At 44.6% G+C, this 26,097-nt stretch overlaps 1 protein-coding gene across 1 annotated transcript; it reads left to right on the top strand.

The window, feature by feature from the left end:
• Positions 1-882: 882 nt before the first annotated feature.
• Positions 883-22,588, top strand: TWSG1 (twisted gastrulation BMP signaling modulator 1; the record flags this gene model as incomplete). Its single annotated transcript, XM_084280450.1, has 4 exons — positions 883-1,005; positions 8,787-8,886; positions 13,440-13,706; positions 22,407-22,588. The coding sequence occupies 4 exons, from the start codon at positions 883-885 to the stop codon at positions 22,586-22,588; spliced, it is 672 nt and encodes a 223-aa protein (XP_084136576.1).
• Between the last annotated feature and the right edge of the window lie 3,509 nt (positions 22,589-26,097).

Genomic DNA, 26,097 nt, shown 5'->3' on the forward strand with positions numbered 1-26,097 from the left:
TCCTCTCTTGGCTGGGTTCACATGCTCAGTGGGAGAAGGAACCCGCTGGCACATCCATCGGCATTCGTAACTGCTCCCACCTGCCGAGGCGCGGGGGCTTCACAAGGGGAGGAAGGTGGAAACCCAGCTCCTCTGTCTGTTTGAAGTAGCAGATGCTCCTCTCCCGGCGACTGCAGTCACTTGCCTGGCACTTAAAAGTTACGGCGTTCAAAGGCTCTGGTACTTTTTTGTGGTTTGTTTTTTAAACACTGGTTTTTCTACCAAAAAATAAAAGTTAAGAACTTTGTGAGCACTGGAAGCCTGTGTGACACCTAACAGCCAGTATGAAAACAGCTCTGTCTGCATTAAAGAAGACATGGCAGCTTACTTCACACGCTGTAAAAGCCTGCTGTGTAGCTTGGGTCCTAGGCACCTGTGTGTACCTTTGGGTGCCCTGTAGCATCTCCTCCGGCTACCTGCTGTGTGCATTTAGAAGAGAAGACCCACCGATGAAGACCTAATTCTGTAGGGGCAGACCTAATTCTGTAGGTCTTCATTGGTGGGTCTTCTCTTCTGAGGCTTTTCTTTTTTATCCTGACTGCTTATAGGGTGTTGCATTTCATACTCGAGATTGTTCACCTGAAGTTTATTGTAGTTTAAATCCAAAGGTGTGAGAGTAGAAAGCTTCTGCTATATGTAACCAGGGAGAGAAAGGGTTGGGTTTGTCATTAAATGCCCCAGTTTTACTTTTTTTTTCTCCCAAACTATTAAATCTGTGTTGAAGGAGGCACAAAGGGGGGAGGGAAGAAAGATTTAACTTGTGCTGCAGTAGCCTTTTCAGCTGCTGGCTTTTATTTCAGCGGTGATTGAAGCACTTGTGAAAATTGCTCGCCCGCAGGAAACATGAGGTCTCAGTACGTCACGGCGCCTGCAGTCGCTGTCCTCCTGTTCCTGCTCTGGATCCAGTCCTCAACAGGCTGCAATAAGGCTCTCTGCGCTAGCGATGTCAGTAAATGCCTGATACAGGTACGAGCCGCGTTTCCTTTGTTTGCTTTTAAGTGTTTAAGATCTGAAGCTGCGTCTTGAAAGGTCCAGTGATACAAATAACCAGCATTTTATGTTAAAGAGAATATATTTAAAGAAGCTAATTTGGTCTCCTGCACATATGAATGCAGATTAACAGCCGTTTTACAGATGATATTAAGCGCCTGTGTACGTGGGCATGTTTCTTTTTTTAATGGAAACATTTTTAAGTTGAGGATTGTGACAGCTGGGTTATTGTTGGAAGCCACTACTGGTCACGCTGTTAGTTTTCAGCCTCTTCTTTATTAGTGATGTTATGAACAGGCAGCAACTTAAACCAGACATTTTATTTGGAAGGTTTACGTGGGCAACAATTGTGTTTTTTTTAAAGGGTATCTGCAGTACCAGAAGTTCCCGTGTGCCTACAGTGTTCCCTTATGTCTGAGATGTTCCCTTTAATTTACAGTCTTTCCACTTCCTTAAAGCTCCTGGCCCAGGCAGAGGGTCAGTAGTTGATGCTCAATGCTCTCCATAACACCAGCTTTATACAGGCAATTCAAAAATGCCTAAAAGCTCACATGAGAGAACTAACACGAGTAGGGACCTAACTTGTCTTAGAGCCCTGAGGTGCATTTAGAAAAGCCTTTTGATCAGGAGAAACCCATGGCTACTAATGGTAATGAGCAAACTCTGAAAGAATGTGGGACTACCTAAAAAAAAAACCAACCCAAAAAACCCCAAGCCAAATAGTTACGAGTTGAACTGGTAGGAAATGGATGTTCAACTTCACTCCAGATGCTGCTCTTGACTCGGTGTGTGTGTGTCTGCAGTGAAAGAAAGAGATGGAGTGAGGCTGCTTGTCTTGCAGCGTGAGTGAAGAGGTGCGGCGCGCAGCAGAACAAAAGCGCCTTTTCTAGCAAAGCTGCAAGCAGTTCTGGTCACCACCAAGTATTTATTTATCAGTGGTGTATTGAGCATGCTTCTCAACTCCATCTTGAGAAAAGGAGCCTCTTTGTAGAGGGGAGATGCAGTAGCAGAGAGCACCGACACCATATGCCAGTAGCGTGCCGGAATGCTTACTGTACGTGTGTGATCACAGTCTGAGACATGACACAGAAGTGGCATGAAGTGGCATTTTTACTTCATGTCATTGATTTCCATATTAAACGTGTCTGGTTTACAAATAAAGATTACTTGCCAGGCTGATGCAAAAATCCATCCAGTGGAATGATGACTGGCTGTAGGCTGAACTGGCGTCTCTCTGGCTTCTGTGCTGCCATCGCTCTAAAAATAAGAGGAGGGGGGGGAAAAAAAGAGCCCACTGCTTCTCCTTGCCCCACCATGGCCTGAAGAGGTGTTCAACACTGGAGCCAGAAAGGCAATTCTGACTTTTGCCTTTTCCAAGACACCACCAATGGTTTTGCAGGTACGCCGAGCAGTGTGCGCCCTGGCAAACCGAGGCACTTAAAAGGGGCGTAGCTTCAAAGCATTGCTGGGCTCAAAACCTTGACAGAGAAAGGTGCTGCTTGTGGCATTGGATGTACAAGGAACTTCAGTAGCAAGTGCCGTGGCGCAGATTTGTGGGTTCAGGGGAAAGCTGTTGGCCCAGATGAAGGGGAAAACGGGGAAGTTAACTCGTCTCCTCCGGTGCCACTGATGGAATCCACCATCCATCAAAGCACAGACATCTCCTTCCCCAGTAACCCCTCCCTTTTTATCCAGTCAAGCTCGAGGCACCCAGAGTTTAGAATTTATTTTCATGATCTGGTCTGAATACAGTACAGCCCAGGAGAAGTGGAGCTAATGCTACTGGAGTCCTTCCTTGGCGGGCAAGAAGATGGCTGAGGTCCAGTGCTGCATGGAGGTGGCTCACATGGCTACACCTTACTCAGATCACGTTGGCATCTCTGCATCAGCGCAGCTAGATTTGTATGCAGAGGTACCCCCTGTGCTGCTTTCCTTCTTGCAGTTGCGTCCTCCCTGACTTTGTACGGGTGATGTGGAATCCCTTATTAAAACATTCCCCTCACATCAAAATCTTGTGCAATTCTCTGAAACTCTGGAGCATCCCAGGCTGTGCGAATTGCGTGCGGTGAGGGGGAATGCCACTGCTCCTTTCTGCTGCCTGGCTGCTCCCTTCCTGCAAAGGGGCCTGACGCACCAGTCAGCACTCATTCTTTGTAGAAGAGCAGATCAGGTCAGACTAGTCGGATTGTGGATAGGAAGACTTGCAAAGCTTTGACTTAAAGCAGTTGTTACCTTTCTTCTTGGTTTTTTTGTTGGTTTTTTTTTTCCCTATTTGCTTGTTTGTTTTAAATCTTGAGCGCTGTTGTGACAGAAGTGCTGTGCTGGCATGTGACATGCATGTTGTTTCTTGGGTAGGTATATAAGCTGAGCATATATGTGTGGGGTTCCCCCCCCCCTCCCCAAACACCTCTGGAGAAATCCAAGCTTAAAATAGTGTTGAGTGAGTTTGCTAGATGATTGCATGACATTTTTCCCTAACCCCTTTTTATAACTGGTCTAGTTTGGCAAAATCTGTGGTGTGAAACTGAGATAATGTCACTCAGAGACAACTGGGGGAGCAAGGAGAATGTGAATGTTTGTCATCCACATCTGCCTGCGGAAAGTGAGGCTGCCTGTCTTGCAGCCATAATGAGACAAAAGACCTGCTCTCTCTCAAAAACCATACGGCTAACATAAATATTTTTGCCAGCGTGGCTAGAAGTCAGTACAGTCATTGCTGCCACTCCTTGGGAGCTGCTCTGCATAAGGGTGGTCCCTACATAAATATTTATTTTGTTAGATCCAGAACTGATCAACAACTCGCATGCATTCAGCTTTCCCTTTACATCCTGGGGCTCTGGCTTAATTGGTGCTCTCATAGTCTACTTCTTGTTTTCCTGTAAATGAGGACCTATAAGAAAACAGCATGAGGCATCTCTGTGTATAAGCTCAGCCTTCTCAAAAAAAAAACCCTTGTGGGTTCATGTAGTTGTTGAAGGAGCTGTGGATAGGGCTTGGGAGCATGAGGCAGAGTGGGACCGCAAAATCAGTTCTCTTGAAGGCTTTGGACATCACTCCTTCCCACGTCTCTGGGATTGGGGCTTTGAAGTCAATACCTTGACTTGTTACCTTGCTTTTCAGGTAGGCCACCGAGCCCTGGTTGCACAGGACGTGCGCACTGCAGTGTTTATTCTAGCACATCTGTTGTTGTCTTGGATGCATGGGTTGTTTTGATGTTTCCATGTGTGGAGGAGATGAGAAGGCCAGTTACGCTCGCTGGGCGGAGCGGAGGCGTATATTGTGTCATTGCAACATGGAGGAAATCCTTGAAGGCAGAAAGCTCTAGGATGGGATGTTCCCACAATTGTTCATGGCAAAAAGGTCTGGCTCTCACGGAGCAGAGCTACCTGCAGCAGTCAGGCTTGGCTGGAAGCTGTGCTGGAAGCTGAGCTTTGCCATCTCATCCACGGCAGCTCTCTAAGGCAGCGCTGCACGTAGGAAACAAACGGTGCTGTAGTTCAGGTGTGGATTTTGGATCTTTCTGAAGAGAGGTTGTTTTCTGGAGATGACAGGGTTTTCTCCCCCAAATGGTACATGCATGCAGTCACCTTGGCCAGTGCGGTATCATTCCAATTAAAATCTCTCTTCATCTCTGTCTTCACCTCCTGCTAATCTTGTGTACAAACTTGTCGGCTTGAAAGGATTTTGAAGACTTTTTAGCCTTCCGGTATGAAATAAACACCACTCCTTAACTTCAGGGCTTAGCCATCTAAAAATTACTTCCAGTGTGTATGTAGCGCTGTAGTACGTAAGGCAGTTGGGTTAACAAAACAGTTCTGGCTGGTTTGCTTCCAGGAGATTTTCTGTTATTAAACTGTTCTAGGAAAAAACATTAGCTCTTTTTCTTTCACTCCCCTTTCCAGTTTGCAGAGATGTTGCCAATGCCTTCAGGTCATGTTTCTCACTGCACTGAGAAAACAGTCTCTGTCATTTCAAGGAAGCTTTGAAGAAGTGCAGATGTTAAATACCTTGTAAAAATCTTTATTTGCTCTCTGGAGCAGAAGTTATCTTCATTGTATGAACATGCCTGCTTCCTATTTAATGCTGTATTTTTAGACCGAGAGGCTTATTTCTTGCCTAGCAAGATACATTCTCTGATGCACCTTCGGTAGTTCAGCTGGGGAAGTTGCCAGGTTGCCTTATGAGTAATATTTTCTTCCACTGACGCCTCGCCACCCCCAGCTATCAAGAAGGAACGTTTCTCATTCTCCCTCGCTTCACCCACGTCTCATGTAAGCATTCTTTTAAAGAGATGTATCCTGTACAAGTATCCAGTGTGGATGAGTCAGGCAGAAGGGCCCAGGAGTGGTTGAGGAATCCATGTATGTGCAAACGCATCTATGGAAAAACATACAGTTATTGCCCTAAAGAGAAGAGACAGTGCACAAGAGTAATTAGGTTGCTCCTTCTTCTTCCCCCCTCTCCAAGTTTAAGAAAAAAAAATTAAAAAAAATATAAATTTACACTGCTTATAAGCACTTCTTACAAAAATTAAGTTGTTAAAGTACTGGTAGGGATTGTGATGCAAGTGCTCGCCCATTTCGAAGCTAAGCCGATGCATAATTTAAAGGTTACCTTTAATGATTATGCTCTTGTCCTAGGTTCACACAGTGCAATCTATAAAACTGAAATGACTCAAATTTAGTGAATTTCCTGGCTTTGATTTGTACATTACATTTAACATTTTATGGAGAATCTCCTCCTCCCACACACTGGCTTGTTGGTCTTGCGATATCTTTAATAACTATGAAGTTGTTTGCCCAGTTTTACTGTTGAAAAACAAATACATGGGATATTTTTAACGCTAACGTTCTCTAGCCAAGGTACCAGTACTCTACTCATGGTTGTTTTTAAAGTTGCTTTATTCAGGCTTTTCATTCTCAAGACTGACACAATCTGTTTATCAGATGGTAAGATAAATATTTTAGAAATGCGTCACTCATTCATTCACATAAGTCATCTTTCTAAGTCTGTGGTGTCTCCTCTTGTGGAAAAAACTGTATATTTTATTAATGAGCCTGTTTTTCATCTCTCACTTGGAAACAGCATAGTAATAGGTGACATTAATAAACTGTAGGGATGAAAAAGTAAGAAATTCCACTCTGTAAATAAGAGACTTACTAAGAGACTTACTAAAAGTGCGTGTTAGAGAAATGTGTGTGGAGGAGTTGGTGCTTGATCTCTCAGCAGGGCAAACAGTTCACATTAAATCATACGGGCCGCAGCCTTTCTCAGCGTCACGTGCGACACGCAGTTCACAAGTTTGTGAAGTTGGTGGCTTCAGGGAGGTTTGTGATCTGGGATGAAGTCAATGGAGAAATACGGCATTGATATGTTTATGCTGCGTTAATACATTGCAGCAGGTCTGCAGCATATTTTGATGTTTGTTCAGTTTTAGCCCAGAACAGGGACCCCTGAAGCTTCAGGTGCTGTGGTCTTAAGCCCTGTCCCCAGCCAGGCCTTGTGGCCTTGCCCTCTGAGATACACTTAGAGAGTCACAGAACTGTAGGAGTTGGAAGAGACCTTAAGAGATTGGTATTTTATAAATAAATATTGTTCCAACCCCCCTGCCCAAGCAGGTTCCCTAGGACAGGTCGCACAGGTAGATGTACAGATGGGTCTTGAATATCTCCAGAGAAGGAGACTCCACAACCCCCCTGGGCAGCCTGTGCCAGGGCTCTGTCACCCTCACTGTGCAAAAGTTCACAGAAAAAGTTCGCTCCTTGGCCTTCTGCAGGCCTGCCTGAGTTGGTGCAGCAGAGAGGCGATCCTGGGCAGCCCAGCAAGCTGTGGGCCTTAGCAGTTGCCAGCACAACAGAATAAAGAGAGTATGGAGGTCATAGACCAAAAAGTGCATCTTGTCTTGTCTAGCAAACGCAGTCTGGATGTTTGGTGTAAATGCCTCCTTTCTTCCCTACCTGATGTTTAACAATAGCAGGCAAAGAATTACTTAAAAAGTGGAATTCTGCCACCTTGGCTTCTTCCCAAGACACTACAGAGACACTCCGCAGGTGATGTTGGAACGAGTCCAGAGGAGGGCCACAGAGATGATCAGAGGGCTGGAGTACCTCTCCTGTGAAGACAGGCCAAGAAGTTGGGTTTGTTCAGCCTGGAGAAGAGAAGGCTCTGAGGAGACCTTACAGCAGCATGCTGGTACCTGGAGGGGCCTGCAGGAAAGGTGGAGAAGGGACTGTTTATCAGGGAGTGCAGTAATAGGATGAAAGCCTTAAGCTGAAGGAGAGTAGATTGAGACTAAAGGAGGACATTCCTCGCTGTGAGGCTAGTGATATATGGGCAGAGGTTGCCAAAGAGGTAGTGGCTGCTCCTTCCCTGTCATTGTTCAAGGCCAGCTTGGATGGGGCTTTGGGCAGCCTGGTATGGTGGAGGGTGTGTCCCTGCCCATGGCAGGGTGTTGGAACTAGATGATCTTTGTTGTCCTTTCCAACCCAAACTGTTCTGTGATTCTGTATTTTCTGTCCTAAGGAACCTGCTTTGGCAGTGGGGTTGGACTTGATGATTTCTTGAGGTCCCTGTCAACCCCCACAATTCTGTGATTTGTGTCTACCTGTAAAGTGTGGTATCCTTGACCCAGCTGTGGTAGCTAAGGTGGAGATTCAGGTGGTGACTCCAGGTTAGGAGAATTCCATGCCAAACCATCTTTCTGGCCCTTCCTTCCTGTCCATGTGTGTCTCCCAACCCCACCACAGTGTTTCTCCTGCCTCTGGAGAATAGGATTAAACAATGGGGATAAGCATCATCTTCTCCCTGGTCTGGTGCACAGCAGAGACTCGCTGATGGCTCTTCCAGTAAAGCCAGGGTGGGTCAGAGTTTCCAGTAACGGGATTTTGTTTTCTCACCAGTTGTGTGTAACATGATAGTTAGGCAGACGTCATCAAACCCAAATTCATAGGATACCCAAGCCTGGCTTCCTGACTGTCCATTTTTATGCTAAAGCATGATTCAAGCTCATATATTACCATCATGGAGCCACAGTAGTTCAGCCATACTGGAATTACCGGTATGGATTTGAGCTAGAGGGAAGGGAACTTCTGGCTTCTACATTTCCTTCATCCATGTAGGCTCTTTCTTGGCTGGGAGGTGTGTGTGCCATTAGCAGAACTGCTAAACCAGTGCCTTCGGGTTTAGGCCATTCAAAGAGAAAGGGGTCTCTTCTTGCTTCCATGCCTTTTCTATTTTTCTACCTTAATTAATGGTTAAAGAAAAATGAGTCTGCATCCCGTTTCACTTTCTGGAGGCTGCAGAAGTGTTGGAAGTATCCCAAGGTGCTGCATCGCTAAATTACAACGTACACGCACTATTTATATGTAAAGAAACATCCTTCTTCCAGTTTCCTGTTGTGATGGGAAAAACACTCCAAGAACTTGGAGGTTCAGGCATACATAGAAGCACGAACACCTTTCCCATGAATAGGGATTTTTTTTCCTCTTTTAAATGCTGATTTCAGATTTCTCTTTAGAAAGTCACCTTTGGGGAAAAACTACACCAAAAAACCACCCAAAAAAAGTTGCAAAAGATCCTTTTGTAAACAAAGGTCAGTTCTTTGGCTGGAACTGTTTTACCGTTTACTCACTGTATTAGTGTACTAAGCTTTTCTAATGCCATAATTTGAGTTGTGGCTTGAGGAAGAATCGCTCTGCTGTGTTAGCATTTTTACATCTGGGATTGCTGCAAGGGTAATGTGTTCCTCTTGTTTTCAGGAGCTGTGTCAGTGCCGCCCTGGGGAAGGGAACTGTTCCTGCTGTAAGGAGTGCATGCTTTGCCTGGGCACACTTTGGGATGAGTGCTGCGACTGCGTCGGTGAGTTTACATTTCTTTGGGATTTTTTTTAGGGGTTTTGGTGGGTTTTTTTAAAATTGCTTCTTCCTGCCACATGCTGAACTCACAGTCTTATAATAGAAGTAAAACATGGGGACAGAATTTGTACTTTAAACATCTTACAGCTCGCTCTGTGGGAACTGAAGAAATTCCTGTGGAGAACCAAAGGTACGAAGGCTGCGTATCTGCTCTGTGGAGCAGGGGCTGGCAGCGTTCCGGATTTTCCTTGGTGAATTTCATCATAACTGGCTATTAATTTTGTCTCCAAAGCATAAACTCCTGTCTGAGTGGTCATCTAGAGGAAACTATGCACCACCTGCTCCATGGGGTTAGATGCTGTATGGAGGTTTCAAACTGTAACGTCTATTGGCAGATATCCCACGGGGACAATTGTAGGTTTCAGTTCCCTTGTGAATCTTTGGGACTAGAAGTAAACATTCATGGCCAAATGTTTTCATTGCTCTTATATTTGTAAAAAGAGCTCTTGTGGAAGATAAGAAAGAGGCATACACGTTTGCCATGCTGAATCAAAGGTGTAGTAGCTACTATTGTGTCTTTCAGTCCACTCTCTGAGTGCACATTTAACTAGGTCTTGTAAGGTACATGAAAACAAAGGCCTTAGAGCTGCTGCCAGTACCTGAAAGGTGCCTGTAAGAAAGCTGGGGAAGAACTGTTCACGGGGGCATGTAGCAGTAGGATGAGGGGTAATGGTTTTAAACTCAAAAAGGGGAGATTTAGGTTGGATATTAGGAAAAAGGTCTTCAATATGAGAGTGGTAGATCACTGGAATAGGCTGCCCAGAGAGGTGGTGGAGGCCCCATCCCTGGAGATATTCAAGGTCAGGCTTGATGGGGCTCTGAGCAACCTGATCTAGTGAAGATGTCCCTGCTTATTGCAGGGGAGATGGACTAGATGACCTTTGAAGATCTCTTCCAACCTTACACATTCTATGATTCGATGACAGCCGTAACAAGAGCAGCATTACTAGTAACAGGCGGTGTGCAGAGTCCTGCATCTTTGCAAGGGAATGATGCCCCTGTTTAAAGCGGATGTGTTCTACTTCTTTCTCTGGTTTTAAATGTATGGAAAGCTTCAACCACCTCCTGTGGTTGCTGGAAGTCTCCCTCTGCTGTCATTGAGAATCCTGGCTTCTGTGAAAGGAATGGAATGCATCTTGAGTCTTGTGCCTGCTCTGAGCTTCTCTGGCTGGCTAGGTCTTCTGAATTAATGAAGATGATTAGTGCCAAAATGCTCCTTTTCAGTGCAGTCCATTGCTTCTCCTGTTTCATCATGAAGTGACTATGGTTTCTGACATCGTGCTTTTTGCTTGGTTTTGGGTAGCTTACTTTTGCTTTACTGTCTTTCAGTAAGCACTGGATTGGTGAGGTCCTGCACGTGTGGCACAAACTGTTTTCAGCCCCTGCTCCTGTGGAGGATATACAGTTAAAAAGGGGGCCTGGAGTTTGTTTTTTCTATTTTACCTTGGGGTCCCTGAAAAGAACCCCCCCCCCATATAATCTAAAACAGTCTCCTTTCCCCTGCCATCCCCATCCCCTTCGTCCTTCCAATATCATCTTGTTTTTCATAATTAATACTGGAGTGCACTGTTGTCATGTCCAGACATGGGGTGAGGAATAGAACAGTAGATTATTTCCCCTAGTTCAGAACCGTTACCCACTGTAGAAAGCAAGGTGTAGTGTGCCAGTGTCCTCTAGGGAGAGGAAGAGCCTACCACTTGGGACTATGAAGAAAAAAACCACAAGTGGACAAATGTCCACACGCAGGTTTGTGGGTTGGGTTTTTTTTTCCTAATTTGCAGATTACTCACTGTTACAATGTTTTTTCCCATGGTTTTATCCAGGAGAGATGTTAATGAGGTTTCAGGTTCAGTTTCCCAGTATTGAGTAAACAAAAATATCTCCCAATGGTTCTGCAGGTGCCTTAGACCTTGTTGGTTCTATGGTATGGTCCTATTACTCTCCTCAGTGTAGGGTTATCCTCCAGGAGGAGGGAGAACAACAATAGGCTCTTCTTTCCTTTTTTTTCCCAAGCTTTGTGAGTTAAGCTCTTCTAGTCCCTCATGTAAAGGCTGATCTGCTTCCATCATTTCAGTAGCCTGTTTCTGCATCTTCTCATCCATTCCAAAGCAGTAATAGAGATGTGTATATTCCTTACCATTCACTCATAGGCTAACTTTTTCATTTTTGTTTTAACCAAAGTCACTCTTTTGTAATAACTACATGTAGATGCAATTATTATAATTAAAATACTTTTTGAAATAATAAGAGGGGACTATCTTTGTGGAATGAGCTGCTACCCCTTAAACTATGAACGATGGTTTCTTGGTACCATCTTGAGGTAGTATTTTCATGCTGCATTGATATGCACACAAAATTGTACACATTCTGCAGTAATTTAATAAGCAGTCTGGATGTTATCTTTTTCCCATGTCTCCTCCTTATCAGTGAAATTTGTTCTGAATCCAGCCCTACAGAGGGGCCGCTAGGAAGGCTCGCTGGTTTCCATTTCTCAACATTAGTACAGTGACACCAACTAAATATGCATCTCTTGATGTATCTGTACAAAACTTGTACCTGGTTTGATATCTTGAGAAAAGAAGACTAAGAGGGGATCTTATTAATGTTTATAAATATCTCAAGTGTGGGAGACGGAGGGAAATGGCCAGCCCCTTTTCAGTGGTCTGTGGAGACAGGACAAGGGGCAATGGCTGCAAGTTGGAGCACAGGAAGTTCCACACCAACATGCAGAAGAACTTTTTCCCAGTGAGGGTGACAGAGCCCTGGGACAGGCTGCCCAGGAGGTGGTGGAGTCTCCTTCTCTGGAGATATTAAAGACCCATCTGGATGCCTACCTGTGCAATATGTCCTAGGGAACCTGCTTTGGCAGGGGGGTTGGACCCGATGATCTCTTGAGGTCCCTTCCAACCGCTACGGTTCTGTGATCTTCCTAATTAATTTTCAGGCAGGAGTCCTTTATTACAATTGTATGGTGAACATCTATGGTGATAGTGCAGGGATGGAAGTGTGAATCCAAGAATATCTGTGAAGAGCAAGCCTCACTGAGAGGAGTAGGAACATAGTTGTTTACGGTAGGAAGCTTGTGTAAGTGGAATTACTTTTTTTTTAGTGTGACCTAATGCTGTTAGGAGAGGCTTACTCTTTTTTTTCCTACCCAATACTTGGCTTACCTTTTCATAGGAACAGGCTATCTGGTGTTGTTCCTGTTATTAAATTCTGGTAATGCCAGCCGCTTGCTTAAGAATTGCCAGGTCTCCTGCTCATCGTCATGGAGGAATTTCACTCTAGTTTGTTCATTATGTAAATCCATCTACTTAGTTTGAAAAGATTGTAGGTTTATATAAGGCTCTAGTTAAACCCAGTTTCTGAAGCTGGAGTCCCGATGTATCTGCAGGGCAGGAGATGCTTCTCTGGTTGGGTGGAGCAGGTAGATTTTGAATATTTATGTCCCATATCCTTTTGATACTTTAAGAACTGGTGTGCAGCTGTATCTGTCTGAAACTGTGTCTGTGAAGCTACCCACAAACGATATCCAGATGTGTGTGAGGAAGCTGGATTTGTCTGTCTTATGCCAGCTGACTTCTAATAGTGTTCCATGGCTTCTGAGTTTGAATACCCATGCAGATACAACTTTTCATTTTAGTCTTTGTTGTCTCAATGTTTGGAATAAATCAAGGCACCCTTCATTTTTGTTGCTAGCAATAGATGTGTTTAAATGGTTAATGAAAAACTGGCACTGGCATTGCACATCACAGGAACATTTTGTAGCAAGTAGCAAAAGAGACAAGATTTTACAAGGTTTGGAAAAGGATACCACAAAAGATGTTGAAAAACAAGGAAGAGGTAACCTGGGAATAAACCTTTTGCCTGTAGCGGCCCCTCCACTAAGTATCAAAACAAGGTTCACCTCAGCTGTCTCAAAGCAGGTAAAGTAGTTCAGACTCTTGCTCCCTCCTGATAATGATCTTTGCACCTCTGGCAGAGGACTAAAAAGGTCTGTTGCACTGCTGCAGTGGGTGAGAGGGAATACTTGAATTGTGATCAAAAGCTTCATGTACCTCAGGACTTGTCAAGATACTATCTTCATTCAGTCCTAAGCTTGCGTTGCTAGTATCGATTGTACTGTGCTTTGTCTCTTCCCAGGGGAAACAAACCTTTCATTGAACTCTGCATATTCTAAGCTGTAATGCCAGCATTAAAAAAAAAGGAAGCAGAGTTCTGCTTAGATGAGGTTTTACTTTTCACTTGGATCCCAGGAGTCACAGGTGTGCTTGGTGGAAGTCTGCAGAGACCTGAAACCTGCTGTTAAGGGAGGCTTGTCCTGCCGGATTTGGTGACATTTCTGCTGTTGAGCTGAGAGTGAGACGCACATGAAAGGACTCTGTTCTGCTTAGGAAAAAAAAAAAAAAACAAATGTAATTTTTGATGTATTCCCACCTGTTTCAAAGAGAAGAGTTCAGGGAGTTTCATGTGACTTGCCGTTTCTTTCCTCTGCAGGCATGTGCAATCCTCGCAATTACAGTGACACGCCTCCAACATCCAAGAGCACTGTTGAGGAGTTGCATGAACCAATTCCTTCACTTTTCCGGGCCCTGACAGAAGGGGATACTCAGCTGAACTGGAATATTGTTTCCTTCCCTGTGGCAGAAGAACTGTCACACCACGAGAACCTCGTTTCCTTTTTAGAAACAGTGAACCAGCCACAGCATCAGAATGTCTCCGTTCCAAGCAACAATGTCCATGCACCTTACTCTAGTGACAAAGGTAATGAATGTAGTGCCTGAATTCCTTTACATTTCCTCTTGTCTCTTCCAGGAGCCTTCTCAGTGCATATCCTGTTCTTGTCTGTGCTTGCTCCTTCTTTTCCCATAGAAAGTGTGAAAAGTTCAGTCTTAATTTTGAGTGTGACGTAACAAAAGGAGTGAGGCAAAAGTATTGAGGAACATGGCAGATGCTGTTTAGGTGTCTGATTATCTTAGGACATGCTGAACCATGTGAGTTTCTCTCTGTAACTCCTCCTGTGACATGAGACAGTTTGTTGGTGTTACTTCTTGTGCACTGTCATGTTATGTTCTTTGGCTTTGAAGTGGTTACCTGTCGCTTAGGAGACAGGATAGACTGAAACCAGAATCCAAATCATGTGTCAGTGCAGAGGTAGGCAACTGAAACATGTGGCTTCAGAGATTTGGGATAACCACATACCTTAAACCACCGTATCTGGAGTGGGTATTTATTTCTTTTGTTTGGACTGGCATAGCTTGAACCCTTTAGAAGGATAGTTTGTGGGAAATCCAGGATTCATAGTAAAGCTGAGTAAGAATAGCAAGATTGCTCGTTACATTGAGGAGGGATATGTGATGGACAGTCTTAAAAATAAGCATTTTGAGGGTGGGGATTCAACTTACAGGTTCATTCTTTGTATTTTATATCAGGGTTTTTTTATGTTCTCACCTTTAATTTAGAGGACAGACTTCAGAATATTTTTTGCTGGGGGGTGGAGAAAGATGATCCTCCCTCTCTACTCTGCCCTGGTCAGGCCCCACCTGGAGTATTGCGTCCAGTTCTGGGCTCCTTGGTTTAAAAAGGACAGGGATCTCCTGGAGAGAGTCCAAAGAAGGGCCACGAAGATGATTAGAGGCCTGGAACATCTCCCCTATGAGGACAGGCTGAGTAAGCTGGGACTCTTCAGCCTTGAGAAGAGAAGACTAAGGGGGGACCTAATTAAAGTTTATAATTATCTGAAGCAGGGGATGCAGGGGGAATTGGCCAGCCCCTTTTCAGTGGTCTGTGGGGACAGGACAAGGGGCAATGGCTGCAAGTTGGAGCACAGGAAGTTCCACACCAACATGCGGAAGAACTTTTTCACAGTGAGGGTGACAGAGCCCTGGGACAGGCTGCCCAGGGAGGTGGTGGAGTCTCCTCCTCTGGAGATATTCAAGACCCGTCTGGATGCCTCTCTGAGTGATATGTCCTAGGGAGCTGCTTTGGCAGGGGGGTTGGACCCGATGATCTCTGGAGGTCCCTTCCAACCCCTACAATTCTATGATTCTATGATTCTATGAAAAGTTTGCGGTAGTGACAACACTGGCCTAAGAAAAATACTCTGTGCTGCTTGGTTGCCATACTAAACCTGAAATACTTTTACAAGCAAATTATTACATCAGACTTAAAAGAATCTCATAAACAGTTCACACTGAAATTGCTGCTTAACAGGCAAAAAAGAGCATCTGATTTGTTTTATTAGTGTAATTAATGCTTTGCTTCCTTCCCAACACACGCTAAATATCCCTGTCCCCGTATGTTGCTGTTGTGATGGCTCTTTTATCTTATCCATGAAAAATACCTTAACTGATGGATACGCTGCTTTTCCATACCACTATGAACCTTTGACCTAGTTACATTTCTGAATAGGACTGCTGTTGATTAAATGGGACCGTAATGGCAACTTTTCTAATTTCCTTTGGTTAAGGCATGTTAGAAAAATAAATTAATTCCAGAACTGGGGAACCAGATGGTCAGAAACCATCTCATTCATGTGTCTCTGGCGTTACGGAAACGCTTGTTCGCCATTATGAACACGATGCAGAGAGCCGTGTTACATGGCAAGCCACAAAAAGCCCCGTGTGCAAACACTGCAGTGCTGGAGGATGTAAATTATGCTTGGGATAAAAAATATGCTTGGAACAATCTTGAATGTATCCCACTGTACTTAGATACTGCAGCCCAGACGCCTGTTCCCTGACAGTCCTTTACTACTGTACCAGCAGGATGGGCTAATGATAGTTTTGGATTAAATTTGGAATTTGAATTGCATCTCAAGGGTGTGGAGGAGTTTTGAGTTTAACACCACAGACAGAAAACTCCACAGCAGGGCTGGGGAAGTGATTGTGCCCCTGTACTCGGCACTGGTGAGGCTGCACCTTGAGAACAGTGTTCAGTTTTGGGGCCTTCGTTACACAACGGACATTGAGGTGCTGGAGCATCCAAAGAGGAGCAATGAAGCTGGTGAAAGCTCTAGAGAGCAAGTCTTGCTAGCAGCCAAGGCAGCTGGGGTTGTTTAGTCTGGAGAAGGCTGAGGGGAGATCTTATCACTCTCTACAACTGCTTGGAAGGAGGTTGCAGTGAGGTAGCTGTTGGTCCCTTCTCCCAGGTAACAAGCAATAAGACAACTGGAAATGGCCTCAAGTTGTGTCAGGGAGGTTTAGATTGGATATTTGGAAACATGTCTTCACAAGAAACATCAATGTGTTGGAACAGGCTGCCCAGAGAAGTAGTTGAGTCACCATCCCTGGAGGTATTTAAAAGCTGTGTAGCTTGGGGACATGGTTTAGTGGTTGGACTTGGCAGTGCTAGGTTAACAGTTGGACTTGATAATCTTAAAAGTCTTTTTTCCAACCTAAACAATTCTGTGTTTCTAAATAGATAACTGCAATTTTTTCTTAGTCAAAAGTCATTTATTTTACTAAGAACGTGTTAGAGGTGAGGTTAAGGGAGCTTTCACTGGAACTGTGACAGTCCAAAACCTACAGTTATATTTGCTATGTATACATAGTTACTAAATGCCACTGGTTTTCAGGCTTCAGTAGACACCTAAAAATGTCAGAGCTGTTCTTGCAATCACTGGCTATGCCTCCCCCACCTTAGTGATCAGTGAAGAAGCGGAAAAGGTAGAAAATGGCTTTCCACGCTCTGTACTTAAAGAGTCTGAATACATATGCCAGTTGCAGGGTGTCTCTCTTCTTGGTCATGATGTAGATAACTTGGTCACACTCTGCTGTTCTAGAAGCTGTGCTGAAGTTTGCTTATAAAAACACTGAGAACAGAAGGAGGTGAAAGAAAGTTAGCTGGTGGTCTCCGTCAGTTGATATTTATTGTGATGGAAGCAAGGACAACTGAGGCATTTTACCCCTTGTGCTGGATGTTGTGTGAGGCATGGGATGGCATTGGTTTTAAGTATTTTCAGTGAGTTAACTGGAGAAGCGTTAACCCAAAAGTGAAGGGGTGGTAGTTCAAGGGCTGAAGAGCCTTGTGAGCATGGGCATAGAGCCAGAGCCCAGGAAGTTGCTGGAGTCTGATGGCTTCTGCCCATGCAGAGTTCTGTCACACAGCCAAGTGACTGTGGTGTGACAAGCTAGCATGTGTTAGAAGAACCACCGAAGAAAGAGGGTGAGTCTGGTCGTGTGTCTGTGTGCGTGCTCGTTTGAAGTAAACACAGGCACAGCCTGCAGTGGAAGAAACCAAAGACCATCTCTTTACCCTTTCCTGCTCCCCAGACATGTTGCTGGGCTTAAGGGCAGGTCTTGCAAGTAGAGACATCCTTAAGTTTACTCACTAAGCAGCTGTCTTCAAGGCCATGGTATTCAGGGATTTCAGAGAATACAAATGCTTTATGTTTTCTTTAGAGTGCTGTGCCTCCTCCATTTTGTGGTACTTCTGTGGCTTCTTGCATGCTTCACTCCAACATGGTGTGCTGGCAGCAGCCCCTTGCATTGCCTATAAAGGGAGAGGGGCTAACGAGAGGGAGGTTTTAGTAAAGGGACAGTAGTCTCTGTGCCATCTTCTGGAATACATCCCGAAATTTGGAAAGGCTGCCTAAAAATACCCCTTGTCACGTCATGTAACACAGTCCTGATTTTAATTTCCGCCTGTGTTCGTGCAGGGATGGATGTTAAGCTGGTGTAGGGTGCCAGACCTGCTGGGTGAGTGCCAGGAAAAGCGACGCCAGCCACCGGCACCCCTGAGCTTTTTGTGCCTGCGCAGCCTGAAGCCACCGGCCCCTGGGAGGGCGGCTGTAGCTCTGGGAGTAGGTGGGGTGCGGTGGGATATGAAGCATTCCTTTCTCGCCCCAGCCTGCTGCCAGCCCAGCCACCAGACCTTGAACTTCCCCCTTATTATCTTAATGAGTGTCTTCCCTTTCCTCCTGTGAATTGACTCCCAGCCTGGTAGCTGCCAGAGTGTGTGTGCGCGCTGCCGGAGCTGCTGTAGCTCTTTGTGCCTGTGGTTTCTGGCATTTGAGCTGCTGCTTCAGAGAGGGTTGTGATGCTTATTAGTCTAGAGCTGCACTTTTACTGTATTCTTTCTGCTTTACTTTTAGCTGAGACACTCAGAGCTCTGAACCGCGAGTTCGGATGTCTAAATAAGCTTAATTGTTTCAGATGATGACAGGATGTTGGCAAGAGAAAGAGGGGAACTAGCTAATCTTTTGGCAGCTGATGAAATAAAGGCTGTGTCATAGTAAAGGGATTCTGTCTTCCACTGCTTGGTGACACAGGGGATGGCATCTTTTCTGCACTTCTGCCCCCCTCCAGTGCCAGCCAGGTAGAGGAGACCTGGAAATGCAGTAAAGTGGCATCTACCTCTGTAGGTACTATAGGAAGGTTTTATTTTAATTTTTATTCTTACTTGTTCTCTTTGGCATAAAATGCTATGGCTGATGGATGGACAGTTACCTTTTTAAAGTACATTTAAAGTTACTGATAAGCAGACCAGCAGATAACTGAACTTACCATTAGCTTCAAAGGTGGCATACAGGGAATTGTCATTAACTGGGAGAGTTTTTAATCTTGCATACAGGCATTGTCCCTTAACTTGAGAGATACTAGGGTTTTTTATCTCCTCCGAGTTGCCAAATTCCTCTGTAGTGTACCAATGCAGATCTCACTCAGGGTACAGACAGTATCATAGCAAAGCCTGATCAAAATGTGAGTCCATTTCTTCTGGTCATTTTGAATTTAGACTTTATTGTTGGTTCTCCTACACGACCTTCCTTGACTATGAATTGGGGGGGGGGTGGGAAGTGAGAAACTCGTGGTCTGGGTCAAAAAGAAAGCTGCTGCATCCTTCTCCCTCCCTGCACCTGTGGTCTGTAGTTTGCACTGTGTGAAAATTGGCACAAGGCAAATGAAATAGCTGTTACTGCAGTAAGTAACATCCTTTTTATCTTCACTGAGGGAGACAATTGATGACTATGTAATTAGGTTTGTGAAGCAATTTAAATACTCTCCCGGATCTCAGCTGAGCCTGTAGATAGGTATTTTTTCCCCTGTGTAGCTCGTGTTTCTGCAGCCTATAAAGAGGGATTTGATGCTTGAGGTGAGGAGCTCTCCTGCTCTCAGTAATGCAGCTTCTACATGGGCACACAGAGGCTGCTGAGGAGGTGACTGGGAGGGTCCCGTGGCAAACAAAGTGCACCCTGCCCAGTCTGACTCTTTCAGACTTGGCAAGTCTCTGAGAGAGACTTCAGATATTGTTTGGTAGCGTATACATGGATCACTTACAAGAGCTACTGGGAACCAGCTGGGTCTACTGCTGGCTCTGTCCTACCACCTGCAGTCTGTCTTCTCCCCTCCACGTTTCTGGACTGGTCCTCTATGACTTAACCCTCTTGGCTTGGGTGCAGGTGAAAAAAAAGTTTATTCTTCACTCTCCAGTTAGTCAAGATTAATGTCTTTGGTTGTTGTTGCCATCTTAATAAGGCTGAGGTCTGTTTTTGGTTCCAGTCTTGGTCCTGGGAGAATGGTTGAGGAGACCAGTCTCTCCAGTCTCACAGGACCTAACCACTGTTAGCTGGTTTTTCCAGGGTTAGGTCCTGGTGCTGCTCATCCTCTGGTCTCCTTGATGACCCCAAGAGATGCCTTCAGTCTCTCAGTTCAGTGTCATTGATCTAGAAATCACAGGCTATGATTCCACAAGAAGTTTATTTCAAGTTTCAGCAGGCATTAGCTGATGAACCGGGCTTCTCTAGGTCTTCTGAACTGGTACTAACACAGATGAGGTTGTCACAGGTGAGGTTAACATTAAGGTGAACACAGGTGCCTCCTGACACAGAGGGGACTAGTCATTCTTTGGTAGGAAGCCAGCCTGCAAGTGCTGGGAGGAGCAAGCCCACCTCAGAGCATGCACAGCTTCGCTGATGAGGTTTCCTGACCTACTGTAGGCTTTCCTTTGCACATTGCAAGTCAGAGTGCAGCCATCAGCACAGTACCAGTGAGCGCTTCAGGCAGTCCTTCAAAGAGGACTCTGGTTTCAAGAAGTGTTCCACTACTACCTAGAGAGCACCATGAGTCATTTTGTCTTCCAAAGCAGATCCAGAGACTTGGTCAGTCAGGTGTAGATGTGCATCTCAAAAGCCGGTTTTGCAGCAAGAAATCTTTCTGGATGAGCCTGTTCTGAGGCAGAGGCTCTGCACCCCCAGCTGACACCTCCTAATGGTGACATAGCTGTTGCATTTAAGGTCAGACTTGAGAAGAAAACTACTAAAAAGGTATCAGAGGAGTAAATTGGGATCAAGCAAGAGGCTACAAAGAGTGTATCTTCGAGAGGAGAGGCTTTTGTAAGGTTCTTGTGCTTGCACGCCAGCACTCAGCTGGATGACTGACAGGACACTCACTGGCACTCAGATTTCTGAAGGACTGCTGCTGTGAGACTCGCCTCTACTTCCTCACAGCTACCTTTCCCCTGAAAACCTCCTGTGAGGAGTGATGGGGACAGCTACCTGGGAAGGTCTGGGCCTCTTGGGAATGGATGGTGTGTGGTCCTCCTTGGGACCCTGGAGATCTGAGTTTTTTGTCACTGGTGAAGAAATAGTGCCACGTCCTTGTGTGAAGATGGAGCTGCTCTACAGTCTCTGTGGAGAGGCTGTGATGGCTTCATCTCTCACAACTCAGCTTTGAGCACTTGAGGTGTAGACCTGGCTGGTCACTCTTTGCATGTGGTGCCATAGTATACGCTTCTGTTTTGCTCTTTCCTCCTCCCACCGTGAATAAAATGTCCTTTCTGAAGCCCTTTCTTGGTTTTAGGCAGAGGTTTTGTTCTCTGACAACTCTCTTCCTCCTGTTGCTGTGCCTCAGGCTTTATTATAAGGTGTCACAGAAATAGAAGTGCCAAGAATGGGACAGGATTTACTTAGGCTCAGTGTACTTTGTTGACATTCCCAGCAGTACTTCAGGTACTCCAGGATTTTTTGGACCACTGCAGCTTTACTTGCACCACAGCTTTTCTGGGAGCAGAAAGCTGCTTCTGTGTACTTTAGGTCTCCCAAGACTTGCTCACAGATAAGAGACTGAATAAACCCTATGGTTAACAACTGTGCTGCTCAGAGCCCTTTGTTTACTCACCCTTCTCCATATTTCCATAATCATTGGAGAAATCCCCAGTGTGGTCTTGATCTACCGTTTACTTTTGGATTACATTTGTCTAAGCTATGTGGAATGTAGGTCAGTGTGTTTCTCCTGGATCCACACACCATGAGTAGCAGCAACAGGCTCAAAAGTCCCTTAACATCTCTGCTCCCAAATCTGGTGTGTGAGAGTGAGACAGTCCATGTCTGCAGACAGCTTTCAGTTGTGCTTTTCCCCACAGCGTGTGCCGAGTGACGCTGGGGGTAAATGTGATGGGTTCAGGTCCCGTGGAGGATGAGTGAAGTTACGGTGTAATCACAGGGTCAGCACAGGAGCAAGCTGGCACAGTCTGTCAGCGTGGAGAACTGGAAGTAGACTGGGGAGGGATGGGTTTGGTTTATAGTTGCAATGAATGCAACCAGTTTGAGGTTGCAGCACCAAACTTCCTGGTGTTTCACAGAACTGTGTGAAGGAATAAGGTCAGTGCTCAGCAGACGGGGTTTCTTAATCTTAGTAGTAAAGCTGGTGGTGTTGCTATAACAAAAAGGAGGAGAAAAAAAAGCATGCAGTTTCCAGTTGAGGAAAATGGGATTCTCCAGCTGTGATTTCCTGTGGCTGAAGAATGTTGTGGAGTTGAGGGGAGAAAGAAAACTTTGCAGTTAAATAAGTGGGTTTTGGTGCTTTTTAAAGTAACTTCTCTAAACCTGAAGTTCTTCGTGCTAGCATGTAGTAACTACTGGCAACTCTTGATACAATCTTTAGACGACACATGCCTGATTGTTATCTTGGCACAGGCCATTCTTACCCTTCAGAAGGTATCCCTCAGAGCTGAGGGACAAAACCCCAAACTCTTTTTGCCTGTGACCATAGAAATAAATTAATCCAGGAGAGCAGGAAACAGGTTTGTTTTGTGGACAATGAAAACAGAGAGAGTGGTGAGGTGCTGGAACAGGCTGCCCAGAGAGAGGTGGTGGATGCCCCATCCCTGGAGGTGTTCAAGGCCAGGTTGGATGGGGCCCTGGGCAACCTTGTGTAGATCCAGGCCTGGAGGTTGGTGGCCCTGCCTGTGGCAGGGGGGTTGGAGCTCTATGATCCTTGGGGTCCCTTCCAACTCAGGACATTCTGTGATTCTATGAAAACTTGAAGTGGATAGATTGTACCTTGGCTCTCTGCATCTTCTCTCTACTTGCACTATCACCTTTGTTCTCCCTTCTGCCTCGTAGTCGTGATGGTTTGCAATCCTGCTTCAACAGCTGCACGCTTAATTAACTTTTAATTAACCTTGAAAAAAATTACTTTGAAGACTTCCTAATCCAAACTTTTCCCCCCCACTCTCTCTGTTTAGAGCACATGTGTACAGTGGTGTATTTTGACGACTGCATGTCAATACATCAGTGCAAGATCTCCTGCGAGTCCATGGGAGCGTCCAAGTACCGCTGGTTCCACAACGCCTGCTGCGAGTGTATCGGGCCAGAGTGCATCGACTACGGCAGCAAAACTGTAAAGTGCATGAACTGCATGTTCTGAGACAGGAGGATTGTACTATAGCCATACTGAGGCCAAAGTAATCTCTCTTACTTAAAAGAGGGGGGTTGCAAGTACTGCGTTTTGGTGGAGTGCCTGCTGGTTGCAATGAAATGTACCTGGTTGAAAAAAAAAAAGATGTAGAAAATCTGAATTTTTTTGTTTTCCTTTTTGTTGTTGTTTTTTTTTTTTTTTTAAATTCATGTAAGCAAGGCTAACTAGTAGAAGTTTAAACACTATTGTTTTAAGTTTGGGTTTTGTTCTTTATTTCTGCTCAAATGGTACGGCTGTGCTCATCCTTCCTGTTCTGATTGTTTTGCTTTGATTTGAAAGTATTGACTATACTGGTTTTCAGAATGTACTGTAGTACTATATCTTGTAGTTTAGAGTAGGGAAACCTTAAGAATATGGTAATGGGATTTCCATCATCTAAGTTCAACAAATAATTAAATGGCTGCTAGGTTGGAGGGGGGTGGTTGTTCTTTAGGGGCTGTTTTTTCTTTGTTTTAGTTTTTGTGTTTGTTTTTTTTTTCATTTTATTACCTTCCAGTTTTTGAGCTTAGCCTCCTATTGTGAAAATGGTGTTTGGGGAAAAATTCACGCTTCAAGTTCAATGTATGGGCTGTCATGGATAAAATCCTAACTTCTTAGAAGGGCTGCCCAACAAGACACTATGTATGGGACACTTCTCTTTCACGTTTTGTTTGTCCTGCTCTCCTAAGTACACTGAGGTCTGTGTTCCCTAATTTATATATTAAGAAAAATTAAAAAAAAAACCCCAACATTTCAGTCCTCTCTTAGACACCAAAATGAAGCTGTTGAGTGCAGTTGCATCTCCCTGCTATTGCACTGTTCTCCAGGGTAGAGAGAACTCCCTGAACATCCAGTCCAGTAAAGGAAACATGAAAGGTTATTATGGATGTAATGACTACATGAATAAAGGAGGAGATGATGTGAACCAGCAAGTGGTACCAGGCCACCAGTTGAGCAGTTGGCAGACGCTGTGCTCCCAGTTAGTAGTTTGCTGTGAATATTTATTCCAAAACATGATTTTATTCCTTTTTTTTTCCCCATGAAATGTTGTCAGTGAAGAAGGGAAGATGTGTCTGCAAAGGCAAAACTGGAATGTTCTGAGTTTAGAACATTCTGCCCATTTCTCTAACTTAAGAGTTTTTGATATGTCAACAATTATATAGCAGTTACTATGACCCAGTTAGGTCTCCACTGATAATGGTACTAAGTACGAAAATAAAGTGTATGAGTAGTTAATGATCAGCTTTTGATATTTATAATGATGTGGGGGTTTAACTTCTTGGAATTATTTTAAATGCATATATGCATATGCACACACACAAAAAATGACTATTCACGTTTCTCTCTCTAACCTCAGTCTAGAGGGGTTAAACTGTTTTCTAGTCACACCTGTCTATCTGTACCATGTACAAATGAAAGCAGTCATTTTAAACTTATTTTGTTGAAAAGTTTGCCTGAATGTGTTTTTATTATTTTTTCTTATAATACCGTTCCTTCAGTAAGGTAAAATAATAATAATAATAAAAACCTGCTCTTGTGAAATAACATCACTTCCTTCAGTCTCTCTTTCAGCTCTAAGGAAGTACTTGAAAGATCAATGTTTTGTTGTTTCCAACTATTGGATAATGAAATACCCTTCATAAAGTTGCAGTTAAGTGATAAAAATGTCATGGATGAGAATAGAAAAACTTAGCTTATCATAAAGGAGCTGTTCTTCCTGTATTTGGCCATTCATGTTATCTTCTGCCTGAGTTTCTTAACATGAATAGAGAGGAAGAATATGTTAGAGTAGCTGTGACTGCTCCTAGCTGGAGGGTGATGGATGCATGATGGTTCTGGGCCAAGAGAGGAGGCATACAATAAGCATTGCTACAGGCCATCACCATGCTTCACCTTCCCGCGATGTCCGGTCATTGGAGGCGTGGTGGGAGTTCAGAACCTTCCTGAGGGAAAAACAAGGCTGATGTCTCCAGCCAGGCACCTGCTGCCCCATGGATGGATCTGTGGCACCATCTCCATTTACATCATCAGAATTTCACTGTGAGGTCAAGTCAAGGGAAGAGCGAGGGGTGGGGAGCGGGGAGGGAAGGTGGGACTGGCCTGACAGGTCTCCAGGACAGGCTACAGGGAAGAGGAACGGCATGAAGATGTAAAGAGGGCTGGCTGCCTGTGTGGCAGCCTGAGAGCAGGGGGTGAGGATGCACATTCTGAGGCTTCTCTTATCTTCTGTAATTCCCAGTGCTGTCTGGTGTGTACACCAGTGTCGTGCAGCATCATCCAGTCTATTTTAATGCCATGAGCGTTTTAAGAGGTATTTTAATAAAAGGAAAAAAAAAGACATTACTGGTTCCTTTGTTTCCTTTCTCAAGATCTCCTTGGGGCAGATGTTGCCAGGAAGTATGTTACAAAAGTTACTCATCTAGACAGACATAGTAATACAGAGGATTATCCCTTCGGCAGTTTGTTTCTAAAACTTTAAAATTGTAGTTTTGAGGAGGGGGGTTGTTAACATAAATTAATACATTTATTAATAGTCAAAAACGTTCATTCTGACAAATACCACTGTTTTGGAAAGTTGTTTATTTAGTCTTATTCTGCAAGAAAAATAATAATTTATTTTGGGGGCTCTTGTTTCACCTACATCAGTATACCAGCAAACCACCACCTACAGAAGTGCTTTAGAACACTTAAGAACATGTTCTAAAAGCCTTTCTGGCTAGGATTCTTCTACAGGTAAAGCATCAGACAGCTGTATCACTATTCTTCAGAACAGAATTGTAAAACACTGAACTTTTAAAGCAAGAAAAGGGACTTCATATCATAAGAAATTATACAAATCTCTAGTCCTTTGGGGTTCTGACTGAGAAGGGATTGAAGGCCTTCAGTTATTCTTTCTCGAAAAGTAGGGATTGTTCTTGTTTAGTTGCTTTGGTTTTAGGGGGGTTTTGTTCCCCATGGGCATGTATCTACAGTCTCTCCAGTACCCATCCCAAAATGATGGCTGCTTTGATACCTGGCTTGATGCTTGCAGGCGATAGCACGCTGACACACACCACACACATGCATCCTGGTCTCTCCAAACACAGGCACCTGAGACATGCAGACCCCTGTGGCTCATGGTCCCCTCGCCAGTAGCTGGCACTTAGACCTCCATGCATGCAGCATGGAGACCCCACCACCCAGGAGAATAGTTTAATGAGAAGACAGGACAGACCATGGTGATGAGGTACCCACAGGGAATGGCCAAGAAAGCTGTTAACAGCTGAACAGCCCCTCTGATTTTTCTTACCCATCTTTTCCTCCATCTGTACCTCCCCAAAGAAACCTTGATTTCCTCCCCCATTACTTTGCCTTTGGGCCTTCTGCTACAAATCCTATAATAGGCCTTGTGCCATCCCAAAATGTTCTTCCCTGACAGCTCAATTTGGGCTACTCCCGTAAGAAAACAGGTACAAAGCATTGCAGGGAACAAAGCAAAT

The sequence above is a fragment of the Gallinula chloropus genome (assembly GCF_964237585.1).
Source record: "Gallinula chloropus genome assembly, chromosome: 2".
NCBI classification, from domain to species: domain Eukaryota; kingdom Metazoa; phylum Chordata; class Aves; order Gruiformes; family Rallidae; genus Gallinula; species Gallinula chloropus.